General features: G+C 38.5%; 1 protein-coding gene across 1 annotated transcript in view; it reads left to right on the top strand.

The window, feature by feature from the left end:
* pcsk2 (proprotein convertase subtilisin/kexin type 2) overlaps positions 1 to 17,518 on the top strand; it is a 93,811-nt gene that overhangs the window by 32,339 nt on the left and 43,954 nt on the right. The window contains exons 6-7 of the mRNA XM_067421778.1: positions 1,869 to 1,945; positions 14,148 to 14,236. Of these exons, the coding sequence (XP_067277879.1) occupies positions 1,869 to 1,945; positions 14,148 to 14,236 (166 nt within the window). The remainder of the gene's footprint in view (positions 1 to 1,868; positions 1,946 to 14,147; positions 14,237 to 17,518) is intronic.

Below are 17,518 nucleotides of genomic sequence, written 5' to 3'. Positions count from 1 at the left end.
TAAAACACAATGCTATTCTTTTATATTGGATTCGACAGGAATGGTGCAGCACACTTATGTGAGTAAAACTTGCTTTTTATATGTAATAGTATTGCATTGTTATAGATTGTTTTGCTTATGTGTGCATGTCTAACAGAACATACCTTTAGCACACTGGAATCAGACATGTATGGGCAGGGCTCGCAAAGCCAAACATCCTGGGGCTGTGTGTTTTCGAGATGGGCTACCAAAATGGAAGCCAGTCAGCAGGCCGATGACTCTCATAATATTTCTTTCTTGATATGTGCTATTCTCTCTCTTTTTCTTGACTTGATATTTGAAGGGTGTGTTCGCGCATGTGTGTGTGTGTGTGTGTTTGTGTATTAGTGCTTGTATTGAGTGATCGTGAGGGCCATGTAATACAGAAATATTATTCCAATCAATTGCGGATGGATGAGAAATAAATCATTGTGTTTGTTTGATAAAGACGTTTATGAGCCCTGTGGTCGAGATAATCATTCCAGTTGCCGCTTTCAAAACAATCCCTCATGTGAACTGAACTGGAGCTGAAGCTCATTAAATATGCAAATCTTATCCAATCCTAGCCGATGAATAAGTGAAACGGCCATCAAAACCCAGCGTTCAGCCTCAAAACCATTGTAGAAAATAGGCTATTACTTAGTAGTTATGATGTTTTTGAATATAAAACACACACACAAACTTCATTAGTTGACCTCAGACAACAGTATATATATAAAAAAAGCCAGTTCACGACACCATTAAATATCAAATGCTCTGGCTCATCTGGTCCCCCATTGGAAGTCTGGTCTAAACCAGGTGTGTTCAGGAGCATTGTTGGAACTGAAAACCATCGACCAACACACACCTGCTCTAAAGTCAATAGTGCAGTATTTCTGTGTTATTTAAAGGGTGTGTTAGTAATGTGAGCCTATAGGCGGTACACACACACACACACACACACACACACACACACACACACACACACACACACACACACACACACACACACACACACACACACACACACACACACACATTTTAAATATTAAAAATAAAAGGATTCCTCTCTGGAGAAGCATGCAGCCTCTCCTCGTGTAAATAGTGAATTCGCTCTTTGTGCACAACTGGCTTTTAAAGGGAAAGGAAGATGAGACTCTGAATGGTTTATTGGTCGTTACACCCAAAACACACCCCTGACTCATTAAGAGACTAGGGACGACCCTTTTGGACCATGTATTCGTCAAAGAATCCTGCATTTTTAGTACGTTTTCAACATTATTATAATAAAAACCATTATTAATAATTGAGCAACATTAATAACGGATGATTAGTGAAGGATCATGGGACACTGAAGACTGGAGTAATGATGATAAATTATAGCTTTGATCACAGGAATAATTCACACTTTACTATGTATTCACACAGAGAACAGATTATTTACATTGGAGGAATATTTCACTGTTTTACTGTTCATTGAATTTCCTGCATAATATGAACATGACATATACAATTTGGGTTATACCAACCTTTTTTGCTTCATTTTATACTTCACTTCTCTGCAAGTTGCCAGACCAGAATAAAGTTCTTCACATAATTGGGGTGTCCGTGTCGTGTTTCCTGCAGTGTTTAATACATTACCTCTGAGATTGGGTGGAGAGTTAATTAACGAATAGCTGGAGTAATGCTTAATGAGGGGCAGCTCAAAACACACGGCGTGATGAGCACAATGGGAATTCCTGAGATGGTTTCTAAATAATGAATGACTAATTATTGAAATCAAGCTCATTGTTTGTTTTGACATAATTGACACTAATTCATAAGTCTGTAAAGCTTGATGACGAATGCTTTATTTCTGGTTGATGTTTCAGAATGCAGAAGCCAGCTTTGACTTCAGTAGCAACGACCCGTTCCCTTACCCTCGCTACACGGACGACTGGTTTAACAGGTAATGAGCTGTGCTACAGTAGGGTATTCCAGAAAGCAGGCTATATTAAATACCCGGGTATGGTTAAGAGTAAGTTAGTGGATCATCTCAACTTTTGGTTCCAAAAACGGAGGTAACTTTCAGTGTATTTTAGTAACCATGGCAACTCTCTCTCTGAACATGACCTGCTCCGGAGCTGCACGTGATCCAGGGCTAGTATGCTTAAGAGGCATTCAGATTTGTTTTATATAATTAATACCAATTTGTTTCAGTTATATAATATAAATTACTGTATATTAATTCTAAAGAATTATAATAATAAATAAATCAAAAATAAGTTAAAATGTTAAAGCAATTATAATATATTTATTTTTTCATCTCACACATGGATCTGCATTCAATTAATTAGCATCAAACAAACAATATAATCCTTATTCTCAGTGCGTAAAGATTACTTATCAAACAAAGACATTGAAAACATTATTGCACAACCACCCAATAGATTAATGCATTAAGTAGGTTTTGTAACTCACCATTAAACAAAAGAAGAGGAAGCAGAATGGCGGGCTTCTTCTTAGCGTCTGTTTCCACCGTTTTCCACTCTGTTGAGAATGTCTTGTGCATTCATGGTTAACATACTCTGAGTTGTCTGAACTAACTTGGGACTCGTTTTTGGAACCAGCATACCTCGAGTAAGCAGAGTTTGGGTCAATCAACTGAGAGTTCAGGGTATATGTGACGGTAAGTTAACCTTGCTTTCTGGAATACATCCCTGGTGCTGTTCAGTATGACATATTTTGATGTGTACATCTGTAGTTGTTTGAGTGGATATCAGTGAACAGCACAAATTTGTCACTTGCATGGGAAAGTAGCAAGAAACCTGCAGAAATGTGGGACACAATGCAAAGCTTATGGATGCAATGTCGCCAGTATCTATATTAACATTTTTACAGCTTTGATTGTGGCTCATCTAATCAGAATTTAGAGTATCTGTTTGATAACATTAGCTTCAAAGTCTTTTTTTGTTTTTTTTACTCAAGTTTTACATACTATGAAGCCTTTTTTGCACTGATGCAATTTTATGTGAATAAAATGATCTTGTGGTTTCAAATAAAAACATAAGCTATATCAATATACCCTGATCAGGCATAACATGAAGTGAATAACATTGATGATCTCTTCATCACGGCTCCTGTTAGTGGGTGGGATATATTAGGCAGCAAATGAACATTTTGTCCAAAAAGTTGATTAGAAGCAAGAAAAATGGACAAAGGGACGTATGGATTTGAGCGAGTTTGACAAGGGCCAAATTGTGATGGCTAGACGACTGGGTCAGAGCATCTCCAAAACTGCAGCTCTTGTGGGCTGTTCCTGGTCTGCAGTGGTCAGTATCTATCAAAAGTGCTCCAAGGAAGGAACAGTGGAGAACCGGCCACAGGATCATGGGCGGCCAAGGCTCATTGATGCACATGGGGAGTGAAGGCTGGCCGTGTTGTCCGATCAAACAGACGAGCTACTAGAGCTCAAACTGCAAAAGAAGTTAATGCTGGTTCTGATAGAAATGTATCAGAAAACACAGTGGATCTCAGTTTGTTGTTTATGGGGCGCCATAGCGGCTGACCAGTCAGGGCCCATGCTGACCCCTGACCCCACCGAAAGCACCAACAGTGGCACGTGAGCATCAGAACTGGACCAAGGAGCGATGGAAGAAGGTGGCCTGGTCTGAGGAATCATGTTTTCTTTTACATCACGTGGATGTGTGTGCGTGGCTTACCTGGGGAACACATGGCCCCAGGATGCACTATGGGAAGAAGGTAAACAGGCAGAGGCAGTATGATGTTTTGGTCAATGTTCTGCTGGGAAACCTTGGGTCCTCCATATATGTGGATGTTACTTTCCCACACACCATCTACCTAAGCATTGCTGCAGATCATGTTCAGCCTTTCATGGAATCAGTATTCCCTGGTGACTGTGGCTCTTCCAGTAGGATAATGCGCCTGCCACAGAGCACAAATGCTTCAGGAATGGTTTGAGGAGCACAACAACGAGTTTGAGGTATTGACTTGGCCTCCAAATTCCCCAGATCTCAATCCAATCAAGCATTTGAGGGATGTGCTGAACAAACAAGCCTGATCCATGGAGGCCCAACCTCGCAACTTAAAGGACTTAATAATTATACACACACATGAATGAACATTGAAATTATTTAATGAATGGAAAGCTCCAAAAAACAGCCTTCATTTGAAATATAATTTTTGTATCATTATAAATGCCTTTACACTTACTTTTGCTTGAGAGAGAAAATCTTACTGACCCCAAAATGTGTACAGTACATACTATAGAAAATATAAAGCTACTTATAAAAGATTTTGCTCTTGCCGCTCACCCAGTAGGTGTGCATTGACCCGCAACTGTGTTTCTTAGCAGTGGTTGGATGAAGGACTCCTTGCCTCTCTGTATTGATTTTCCTGACACGTAACCCCATTAAGTCATCTCTATCTGGCTCTCAGCCCAGCTGCATTAACACAGTGCAATGAGCCTTCCTTCTGCACTCTTATCAGAGCTATGGGCCTGACCAAAACCACCCAGAGGTCAAGATTAGGTGGAAAACTGTGCCATATTTCAAAACTAAAGTCTTTGCTAGCTCCAGTAGACTGATCAAGGATTCAGTATTCAGTAGATTTCACATTACCATAAACATTCATTAATACTCTGTGATGCCAGTCATTTTAATGTTTGAATCAATGTTTTCCTCCATTCTCTCTGAATAAATCATTTATTCTCCTGCTGTGCATTATGAAACAGAACAAATAAGAGATGTTAATGTGAGGGAGGGTGTTGTGTGGACAAGAAAGAAACACATATCTCACCATTCAGTCTGGTTTGCACTCGTTCTGTTATGCAGTGGACAGTTTTTTGTGACACACAAAAGTGAGCTTGCAGCTAAAATAATTTGCATTCACATGTGGTTAAGAGTTTAAGTGCTTTCTTAATGTTTATGTAAAAAAACAGTTTATTACACTTCATTACGTTAGCAGTAGAAATGTTTCTGTTGATTATTAACTTTATTCACAGTTTTTTGTTTGTTTATTTGTTTTTTAGTTGATTAGATTTCTCAAATAATCGAGGCTCATTTTTGAAAACAACAGCAGCTTGTATAAAAAAGTATGTAATGTCTGCACCACTAGCAAAATGCCTGAAAATCAAACTGTTATCAGACATGTTTCTTGAACTATAGAAGCTTGTTTTGGGGTAACACATAGTTTCTTTCATTCTCGTGTTAATCTTGAGTATCTATAGAGCAGTGTTGATCCTTCATATCTCCCAAGAGGCTTTAGTTTTATCAGATTTATAAGAGACAGATACACTGTACCGAGTCTTTTCCCGAAAAAATGGAGGTGTGCCGTGCGTGGAGTTAAAAAATCACAAGCACATGTTTTGTTTTTTTCCGAGAAAGGTCCCATACAAGTATTTTCCGCCCTCTATTATGGCATACAGGGCCATACTTGAACAATGTTCCAAAACTTGAAAGAAACTGGCACAGAAATACTTGTCATATGTCAATTGTCATATGTTCAACTCATTTTTTTAAATGTTAAGCATGACAATCAACACTTTAACTGTGTTAATAATGCAGAATGCATGAAACAGTATTAGATCCCTTCTTTAATTGTGACTTTATCTAACAGTTAAGACTTTATAACTCAAAAATATAAACACTCAATTGCAAAAAATTAATTCCAAATTGAAAAATATAAAATAGCAATTCAGACTTTTTTTGTTTTGCAATTGCGAGCTATATCTAACAACTCTATGGAGACCCTAGAGGCTTTTTTTATTTGCAAAATCAATCAATCAATCAATCAATCAATCAATCAATCAATCAATCAATCAATCAATCAACTTTATTTATATAGTGCTTTTACAATGACAGGTGTTTCAAAGCAGCTTCAAAATGTTAAACAGGACAATATTGCAACACAATTTGATTCGGCTGTACAGTCGTTCTGGAGAAAATGGTGATGTTATCAGCTTTTTTTAATTTAGCACATAGCGACAATGTTGGCAGAACATTATTATATTTTATAGAATTAAATAAGACCTGATTAATGAATTCATTCATTCATTAATTTATTTGTATATTTAGTTTAATAATTAAGATCATATTTTTAGTTTCCCCAACTGTCGCCCCTCTCCCTGACAAAAGCCTGACGGGATGTTTTGAGTCTGTCTCGGTGTGCCGCTGACCCCCGGGCGGGCAAATGTTCTGACCGTGCCCAGGACCGAGGCACCCTCCCCGGTCGCCGGGCGGGGAGTTTCATCAGCTTGGAGCTTTTCGCCGAGTTCGGTTTTCGGACTCCGTCCATTTTTCTTTACGGACCCACTCGTTTCTCAGTGGTTTATCACCTTCAAGTCTCTAGCCCAACCCACGACGTGCCTCTTTTTATGGGCATTCCGGCCTGCCATTCCCTGGGTCCAGTTTTTAGGTGTGTGTTTTGACGTCCACTTTCAGCCTCTCCCCGACAAAAGCCTGACAGGTCATTTTGAGTCCGACTTTGCTCGCATCGGGCACCTTAACACAGTGTTCGGTTCATCCCGCAGCACCAGTTCTGTTTACCAAAAGCGGCCCACTGGGCGTCTCACATTCCCCGCCAGGCGAGATGGGCTTCTTACCCATTTAAAGTTTCAGAATAGGTTGAGATCTTTTTGGCCCCAAGGCCTTAGCCTTAGATGGAGTTTACCACCCGCTTTGGGCTGCATTCCCAAGCAAGCCGACTCCGAGAAGAACCGTACCCAGGCGGGGCAGGTAAGGTTCCTCTAGGAGTCGGGTTGCTTGGGAATGAACAGGGCATGATGGAGAAAAGTAAAGCTTGGAAGAAACCAGGCTCAGTCAGGGTGCCAGTTCTTCTCTGGCCTATTAACACACAGTTTATGATTATTATTCTGGCAACGTTACAGGTCAGAAATTATATTAGATTGGAATATTCAAAATTTCTGGGTATCATGCAAGAGATGGGTTTATTGAGGATGGCACGTCGATTACACAAGAATATGAATATTTGAAAAATCAGAGTCGTCGCTCTTCATACGGTTTGTTATATTTAAAATAAAAAGTATAAAGACTTTCGCGTGTGCATGAGAATCTTTTCCATGCTCACAAGAAATGATTGTGTGTGTATGAGATTATATATATATATATGAAATATAGATTAAGAAAATATTAGATTATGAAATATATATATATATATATATATATATATATATATTTCATTTGTGCGTCACTAGCATTTTACTTTGAAAAAAAAAAATGAAAGTATTTTTTGAATTAATACATGAATTAATAAAGATCCCTTTCAGTCGGTCAGGTTCGACGTACGTCGTTCCTGGGTGGTTCAGCACATTTAAAAGAGCAAATTTTCTTCTAAAAGAGCAGCGCGGCTGTTACACTGTGTCTTTTTCAAGACGTCATTCCGCCCGTACGTTTCTGGAGGCGGTCGTTCCCTGTCCTGATGGCCACGAGCCCTCTCGCATAACAATGTTGAGATTGCGTTCGTGGGTGATCCATGTTCTCTCAGGAGAATGGGTTCACGCCAGCTGTGCTGACGGTGTTCAGCAGATGGCACACTGCTCCGGTCACCACAGCAACCCAGCACGCATCTATCGGCGCTCTAGATGCGTGGTCGAGATTATGATACCTCAAATGGGGTTGATTCCCTTTACTAATAAATTTGAGGGGAAAAATTTCGGGATTGTGAGATAAAAAGTCACATGCTGCATCCCAATTCACCTACTTATACCACGTTCTAATGTACTCTTTTTTTGTGAACAAAAAGTACATACTTTTGAGTGTGTAGCAGAAGAGTATGCAAGCTTTGGGACAAACTACTTCATTATCTATAACTAACTTTGTCGCTTAGTTACGTGCATCCCATCACCGTTTAAACTGCTCTGTCAATCATCATCACAGTTCAAATCCTCAGCATTAATTTTCATTTTCTACCATATCGGAGAGAAATGTTTATGCTCGTTAATTTGCCATGTGTGTGTCTTTAATGCAGAGACTCTCCTCATGTGTTTGCAGTTTAAATATAATAATGCATTTAAAAGTTAATGGCCAAACGTATCACTATACAAGTTCTCAATGCTGCTGCAGGTGAAACATAATGTGGACAACACTGAATAAATATCTTTTCCTCAGGTTAAATACTGATAATTGAACACTTAAACCCCTTTATCAGCTGTTAGAGTGTGCATCGATCCCCACTGAATTTTGACTGGAAATAGTAGACATCTGGGTATCTTTGGAATACTCTTTTCAACAAACTATGATTTGGGACATACTAATTCTATTTTTGAGTACTATTTAGGATAGATAATAGATATAGATAGTCCAACCCAGAATTCATGTAATCGGTTGAGTGCTGTATTTCTGATATCGGATGCGAAGCTGTTTATTGTGGAGATTCATGCGAGTGTAGTGAGGTATTTCTCCTGCATATGCAGACAGAAGGCGCCCTACAGGAGGAAGGTCAGTGGAGATTGGCAAGCCTTCTGCCGCTGCGCCGCAGTGTTTAAAGTCCCCGTCACATTATTACTGTACCATAAACATAGTAAAACAAAGTTAGTGTGAACTTACAGCATGATTCTGCCTACTAGTTGCTGTTCTTTCATGGAAAATTCTTACATTAGTAGTTAAATGATCACAGGCAATTACATCACAGTTTATACCGTGATTTGTGTTAAAGGGGCCACAAACTGTTTTCTGTGGTGCACTTATAATGTTAGTATGAATTTTTTACATAAAAAATTATCACCCACTGCTGTAATTGGCTGCTGTGAGACTTAATTGTAAACGCCCACTGCTGTGATTGGCTACTGTTATGCCTGGCTCACACTACTGGAGTTTTAGGCTGATTTATGCCCGATTTTCCCCTCCCGAGACTCTGAGAATTTTTTTTTTTCAGGACTCCATCGGTTCCGATGTTTGGCGCAGATTATCTGGAAATGTGTGGCGTTCACAGATCAAATCTTGCACCTCCTGATCTGCTCTCACGCAAACCGGGCTCGCCCCGATCATATCAAACATGTTTGATATTTACCGGGATGAGCAAGATTGTAATAACGTCAGTACTGCCACAAATGGCAACCGCAAGTTGAGTTGCCGTAGTTTGCTGTAACGTTAGCTCTGAGAGAGAGAGAGAGAGAGAGAGAATATCACCATTTCTTGCTTTTCATTTGACAGCACAAATCTACACTAACAGGTGATGATCGCTTTTGAACTAGGCAGCGGTAAACATTCTAGCACACCAGTGTGACCTAGCGTTCGTGCAGGGTTCGCCTAAAATACTCAGAAATAAGAAAACAATAAATGACAGTTGTCTGAACGTTTCTTCACTTTATTCTCGGTCACACGTGTAATAACCAGCCTGAAAAACCCGCTACACTCCAGTACAATAAGTGCGCATGCACTACCTCTATACGGCAAGCCCCGAGGGGAAAAATACATTGCAAACACGCACAACGAGCACCAGAACGACAGGATCAAATAAGGTCAATAAAATTACCTCCATTTCTCGCTGAAGAACTGACAATCTATGTTGACGTCTCCCCAACCATTGTCTAATCCACACTGGTTTATTCTTACGCTTTTGGTTTTTTCCACAACAAATGATCATTATTGATACAGCAAGTTGTCATGCTACAGTAGTTTATCCATTTTGTTTTCATGCGTATGATCTGCTGCATAGATCACGTGACGCACTTTCTCTGGCACGATAAGCTTAATAATATTCTGTAGTGTGTGATGCTCCTCGATCTTGTAGTGTGAGCATGTTTAAGATTTGAGTTAAGAAAATCTGCAAAGATTCTCCTGAAGTGTGTACTGCAACCAGATTTTACAATCTGATAGGATTTTAAAACTCCTGTAGTGTGAGCCAGGCATTAGACTTTAGTGTAAACGCCCATTGCTGTGATTGGCTACTGTTAGACTTTAGTGTAAATGCCCACTGCTGTGATTGGCTGTTGTGAGACTTCAGTGTAAACGCCCACTGCTGTGATTGGCTTCAGTGAGACTCAGTGTAAACGCCCACTGCTGTGATTGGGTGCTGTGAGTCTTCAGTGTAAACCCCCACTGCTGTGATTGGCTGCAGTAAGACTCAGTGTAAATGCCCACTGCTGTGATTGGCTGCAGTAAGACTCAGTGTAAACCTTGACTGCTGTGATTGGCTGCAGTAAGACTCAGTGTAAATGCCCACTGCTGTGATTGTCTGCTGTGAGACTTCAGTGTAAACACCCACTGCTGTGATTGGCTGTTGTGAGACTTCAGTGTAAAAGCCCACTGCTGTGATTGGCTGCTGTAAGACTTCAGTGCATCTCGATTTCTGCTCACTAACGAATGCTTTCAACATAACTAACAGTGCAAACACAATGTAAATAAGAGATTTGTTGATTCTAACGGGAGTTTTAACACGAGTCCAGAACTCATTCACTGATAAACTTGCGCTATTATATTGACAGGTCCCGTGATTGTAAAGGGAGGATTCTTTGATCACTTACATGTTGTAGCATTACTGTTAAGTCCATATTCTAAAAGTATGTTTGCAAAGCCTGCGCCTAAATTGCGACTGATTTGCCAAAGAATCCACAGTGAAATGTAACAAATACAAATAAATAATGCTCAACATTCACATTATTAAAAATAAATAAGCACATTCCTACCATTAGGATCCTTTGGAAGGGAATGTTATATTTAGTCCGGTGATCCTGTATCATTCTTCTCTCCTTATCATCTCACTAACACTCCACTGGGTGGGGCCAAACATGTGATGATGAAGTGGGCGGGGCCAAAGTTACAATGATAAAGAAGGCATTAATCTCCTTCTGCAGAGACGATCTTTCACCATCTATTATAGGCTCATTCAACAACACGTTCTCTGGGCTTGGTTACAATAAAAGCTGTTTTTGGACTAACAAGGAAGTTTTCATTTTTGAAACTTACAGAATATTCTTATAGTACGATGAGCTCTTGTATGTCAAAAGCTCAAGAATATTTGGTTTCTAAGTTCATGGCCCCTTATAGTATATATGCCTTACTGGTTGAGAACCCATTATAATATTGTTGATTATAAAACATAATATATTTTCTGCATTAAAACCTAAAATATTGCCACAATTTTGATAAACTTAATAATCACCCCTGTAAAAACAATGTCAGATCAAGGTCAGGTGACCCTGAAACCAGCTTTAGAATACCTTTATAATACATAATAAATACAGCCTTCATTGAATGCGTTATTGATATTTTTTACAGTGCGCATTAAGGACAGATATACTCTAATAGAAAGACACAAGACCCTCTTGTGTTTTTCCAGAATTCGCTGTGGGTGTGAAGTATGCTGGGGCATGTGGGGAGAGTAATATCATCTGAGCTGCAGACTCACAGCATAATCAGGCGCTTATATATAAATAGAAGCACTGTCTGTCTGGGTGGAAGAGAGGAGGGAACCATTGTTGAGCTTTATGCCGGGGCTCTACCTGAGGTTTCTAGGTTATTCAGACCCTTTTATAAGCTTGCCTTATGGGTTGTTGTTTAAGAAGAGCGAGGTTCAACATCAATGACTTCATTTAATTTTAATATTCTTCATTTATGTAAAGTTGGAATATAGTCATATTTTTATCATCCAAGTGTAAAGGGTCCTACTCGACCGACGTTGAGCGGGATTCGAACCTGCATGTCCGGCATAGGAGGTGGGCACGCTAACCTCACTCCCAGTGGTGGAAAGAGTACTGAAAAAGCATACTCAAATATAAGTACTGTTACTTGTCAAAATGTTTTGTTCTAGTAGAGTAAAAATACCTGTCCTAAATACTACTCAAAGGAGGAGTAAAAAGTAGCCCTTTTAAAAGTACTCAAGATTCCACCTTATACCCTGCAAAAAAACAAACAAAACAAAAAACATGAGATCACCAACTGTATTTCAATATTTCTTTGACCATTTCTTTTTATTTTTGACTGCTAGCACTAAAAATACAGCCATGTTATATTTGAGAAAGCAACCAATAATCTGGTAGCATTGTACATTAACAATTTTACGTTAAAAAGTTTTTTTTTTTTCCAGGACACATTCATTATAGTGCTTTAATTTCAATGGATGTTTTCTCTGTAAAAAGAATACACTTAAGAAATCAGAATTAAGTAACTCACAATTTTCACCACTGATTATTTTAGCTTGCAATAAAAAATAAAAAAAATAAATATAAATCTGATGTTTTATTAAAGACATTTGCTATATACATGGACTACAACTTTAAATTGCAATGGGAGAACACATTACATTAAAATATGCACTTCAATATGGTGACAGAAAGCAGGTTTAATGCGTTTAAATGTTAAACAAAATCGATGTAAGGAACAAAAATCTAGCAGTGACGATCACTTAATGCCTAATGCACTGAAGCCTGGTACACAATCGAGCTAAATTAAGTGTTTCCAGCAGATGGCACCACAAGCTTTTGCAGCACTAACAGAATAAGGACCATTTATGCGTGTATTAGAAAATTTGATATTCTGCTGTCAATTTTTAGTAATTGATTAAGGCAATTTAATGATTTCAGTCCTGATACGGTAACCAACAACCCCCTTTCATAAAGCACGCGTGCCTCACTCTAGGCTGGTTGCTATCATGGTTGATTTGACAGGAGTCAGACGCATGACGCATGGAGACACACAACTGATTATTTGTCTTAGCCAATCACATCGATAGGGAAAAAGAAATAAACATAATGTAGCAACGGCAGGTTTAAGGAAAATAGCGCAGTAAAAGTACCGATACAGCACTTAAAATGTACTCAAGCATGGGCGTCGGAAGCAAACAAAAAGTGGGTGGGTCAGTAGGGCCAAATATGATAGGTGGGGAAATTGTTTTGCGGGGGATCTGGGGGTTCTCCCCCAGAAGAAGAAAAAAGATTTTATAGATGTGATTTCCTGCATTATGGTGCGTTTTAGGCCATATCCCCCTATACCAAAAAAGACCTCAAACCAGTCAATACCAATAGTCTAATAAAAAGGCTATATTAATTTAACTGCCATAGAAATCAACAGTTTCACAGATAAATGATAATGAATAAGTTGCATATTTTTTATGCTCCGTGTTCAGACAGAAAAAGTGCCGCTTACTAAACGATTGATTGGGACAGACAAAATTACAGAAATCACTAAATTATTAACCATGGCTATAGAGTACGGGTAAGACGCATGGCATCAAGTTTTGATGCATATCGCGAGCATATGTTCGAATCCGCCTTTTGCCACACTCACTTTCCCCATCACATATCAGATCAGAAAGGTATTTATTTTCAATAAAAAAATTGATAATATTAGAAAAGGGGAAATAAAGCGTTTAACATGTGTTTAATAATACGTTTCTTAATAAGTTTATCGGTTAAGGGGTAGTCAAGGTAAGCAGACATGTGCTGAATTAGAGACGATAAAAGTGAGTGGGTCCAATATCATTGGTCTTAAAAAGTGGGTGGGTCTTGTCCCACCCACACACAATGGTTCCGACGCCCATGTACTCAAGTAAAAGTAAAAGTACACTGTTTTCAAACTACTTAAAAAAGTACAATTCCTGAGAAAAACTACTCAATTACAGTAACGAGAGTATTTGTAATTCGTTACTTTACACGACTGCATCTGAGTAATGACAATAATCAGTTACTGTATATCTTTATGTCCACACAAAATTAATTGTAGATGCTACATGATGCAGTCAGATTCGGATAATGCTAAATATATACAAATAGAGCATTAAATATTGCAATGGAGTATGTAAGCTGATTCACCTAAATAATAATTGTCAATGGTTATGTTAAGTTTCATTTTGTTTTGGTTTCCTAAGCTGTTGACTTGTTTCTAGTTTGTCTCAATGGATTCTGATTGAGTTTCACACCTGTTTCCTGTACTGTTTACTATCCCTGTGTGTATTTAAGCAGAGCTATGGTGACTGTAAATATTTGTAGCAAATAACTTAGGCATTAGGCTTTTGTGTTATTTTTTTAAATTATATGAATGCTTATTCTAATATTAATTCTAATATGAATCTAATAACACATTTTTACAGGGAGAGTTTCTGACCTGTCCTGTGTCCACTCCATATTTTATTGTTATATCAGATAAATCATTATGAAATGTGTAACTCTGGACATCTCTGAATGTTTTTTTCAGTCATGGAACCAGGTGTGCTGGTGAGGTGTCTGCAGTTTCAAACAACAACATCTGTGGGGTGGGCGTGGCTTACAACTCCAAGGTAGCAGGTAAGTTGCTGGCAGTTTTTACAGTGATGTCCTCATAATAGTTTAAAAGTTCTGGTTACTTTAGACCAGGAGGTTGCCGTCTCCAGTTCTGGAGGGCCACTTTCCTACAGATTTTAGCTCCCACCCTGATCAAACTCACATGCCTGTAGCTTTCTAGTAATAGAGGGTATACATCAACTTCACTTTCCCGCCGGAACACGCCCCCTCAGCTGGGGCTGAGCGGCAGAAGAGCTGCTGCGTGACTGGAGTTAATAGAAGAAAACGCGAGTAGAGCAAATAATTATCAGTTTAAACTAAAGGTTGGGCTCAATATAGTGGTCCTTACAACGTACCAAAGATTCAGTGATCCATGGATAATGACATGCAGCCAGGAAACAGGTTTTCCTGACATTTATATGAGCCTGATTTCGACATGAATATTTATAAGTGTCAGTCATCACATTTTACGAGTGAATCCCGCATGTATATGCGTATTGGTCAGTTTATTTAAGCGTGAATGTGGCCGCTTGCCAAGAATGGAAAACAAATGTTTTATTAAAAATCTGAATATATTATAGACCTATTAATAAAAAATAAATCGTTTTTTGAGTTTGTAAGTTTTTGTACGCTTGGCTAATGGATTATTAAAATTAACACTGTGCTTGGCTCCTGCTCTCCTTCGTGTCTAAGTTCCCTACTTTACAGTTAGCTAATAAGGGCCGAGCTGTCACGTCAGTAGCTTAGTGTAGAGCAGAAGTATCCAATCCTGCTCCTGGAGGGCCAACGTCTTGCAGAGTTTAGCTCCAACGCACTTGCCTGGAAATTTCTAGTGAATCTTCAGACCTTGATCAGCTGGTTCAGTTGTGTTTAATTAAGGTAGGAGCTAATTCTGCAGGACAGTGGGCGTCCAGTAGAGCAACTTCAGTGCCCGGCTATAAAAACTGTGACAATATCTCTGTCTCATGAGTTTAGACTCATGTCACCATAACATCTCAACAACTGGTTCTGTGAAGAAGTTGCTTCTCAAACAAGACTAATAATACAAAGAACATACATTGCACAGAACATGGTGCAAACTTATATAGAAATTCAGTATACAATTTAATTCACATTTGTTTGTATAGCGCTTTTCACAGTAAGTGACAACTTTCAATTCAGCTTTACAGAAAATGCATGTTTCAAATTATAATCAAGAAGCCAGTTAAATTCAGAAACAACATCCGTAATAATGTGTTTAGATACTATCAAGATTTAACTTGATAGTTTTAATTGATAGAAACTGTTTTAAGTAAAATTATTTCAATGCATTTTTGCCTTATCAGGTTTGTCCTGTGCATTCAATAAATATGATGAATGACTTTAAATGACTATAATGAATTATCCTTTTATTTCTTAGCCTAAAGGAAAATCAGCTTGGTCATATTGATAACTTCTATCCTTCCCCTCTTTCTCAATATCCAGCACCCAGCATCAATAAAAACATAATTTATGCTCTGCAGCACATTGATTTTCTTTCTTTTCAAAAGGCCACAAAAGTAAAGGAAAGTAACTAATAGCCAGTGAATATATTCTGTTTAGCTTTTGTCCCTCACAAAAGGACACAAACATTGTGTGTCTCTAGCCTCACCACTTCAGCTCTGGGAAGGTTTTCTAATCACCGTTCTCCTGAATGACCAGTATGGTAGGTCTCATGTGTGTTTGATGTCTTATGGTACACAGCAGTGGTATTTTTAGAGTGCATTCATACAGACCTTCAGGCTTAAACGTGTGCAGATATATGTGAAAAGACTTGAGTTAGTTGAGAAAGATCTGCTGGTTACCAGGATAAGTTGCATTGTTGGTCCCCATCACAGGATGCTGGCGTCCACTTCAGACTACTTAGCTAGCAATACTGCATTTCACCAGTAAAGATCATGCTGGTTGTCCAGCTTTAAGACCCCAATATACTTAATACTTAACTGGTGTGAAGCAATTTTGAACAAAATCAGGACAAAACTGATTTTGGAACAAAGATGCAATCCATGGCATTTAATGGGTGTGGCTCTGAGGCTATGCCTTCTTTGACATGGAAATATTCTCTGATTAATTTTTTTTTCCCTGTCAAGGTCAGACACAAGTGAAAACAAGAACACAGCAAAGAGCTTCTTTATAGTAAAAACTGAATTTGTAATTAGGGGTTCAAGCATGTAGCACTGAAACTCTATTGTATTTGTTAGAATTTCCAAGGATCGGCATTCTCTCCTAAAAGTGATAAGACCAAACCGTAAGTCGTAGAGACTTGAAACTTTGAGGGATGGTAGTACCCACTCCTGTCTACAACTTCACCAATGCTCACCTCAATCAGCTTGTGTCTTATATCGCTGGAATCTTTAACTCGAGACAAACAAAACACACATCTTGGATTCAATTGGAATAATGCGGTATTTTGGATTTTCGGAAAACCCTACTTTTGCAAACTAATCCTAGGTTTTTCGCCCGATCAGAATCAAACCAGTGCAGAAAGACTCTCTTGAGTCTGCTTGTCAATAATTATAAAAACAAGTCTAAATTTCATCAAATATTCTAAGTGGCCACAGACCCTTGTACTGAAATCTCTCTTGAATGAGATAATTTCAGCAAACTTATTACACCCATGTATGTGCTTGGTCTGTGGACGTGTGAAAAAGAATACAGCGACAAATGACAAATTCAAAAGACATCGGCCACCAGTGGGCGTCATTATGTCATACCCATGGCATTTATGTCATATTATAGAATGCCTTAGTCTGAGCAACTTTGCCTGCAGTCAATCAAACCATTCGGTAAATATTGGAAAAATATTTTAAAAACCTACTTTTGCGAAACTAGTCCTAGATTTCTGGCTTCAAAAGCTTTATATCTACTATATTTCCTTTATTTTATTTTCCTTTATATCTAGTAAATTGCCTGTATTGGCTAGGAAATGTCTTTTCCATCTACTATGATCTAAGTGGTTACATGCTTGCTAAATAAAACACAATACCAATTTACGAATGTGATTAAAGGCCTTAAAGCACTTGAAGCACTGAGCAAACAGATCCACATCACTATGATCAGATGCTTTCTCAACTGATGTTTTTTCACAGCTGCCATTGTTATGGTGTGTTTAATCTGTTATTGAGAGAATTGAGCAGCACATATTTACATGTTTATCTAAATGGCTAATCAAATCTAAATGGTTTATCAGCAGCGTGAATGGCTTCGGGATATTCGCAAACTGCTTAGGTTTAAAACTTCTCTTTAACCCTAAGTGAAGAAGGGAAAGAAACTTGCATTGAGTATATC

The sequence above is a fragment of the Pseudorasbora parva genome, chromosome 17 (assembly GCF_024679245.1).
Source record: "Pseudorasbora parva isolate DD20220531a chromosome 17, ASM2467924v1, whole genome shotgun sequence".
NCBI classification, from domain to species: domain Eukaryota; kingdom Metazoa; phylum Chordata; class Actinopteri; order Cypriniformes; family Gobionidae; genus Pseudorasbora; species Pseudorasbora parva.
Note: the sequence above shows the minus strand (reverse complement) of the source record. Positions and strands in the feature narration are given on the sequence as shown.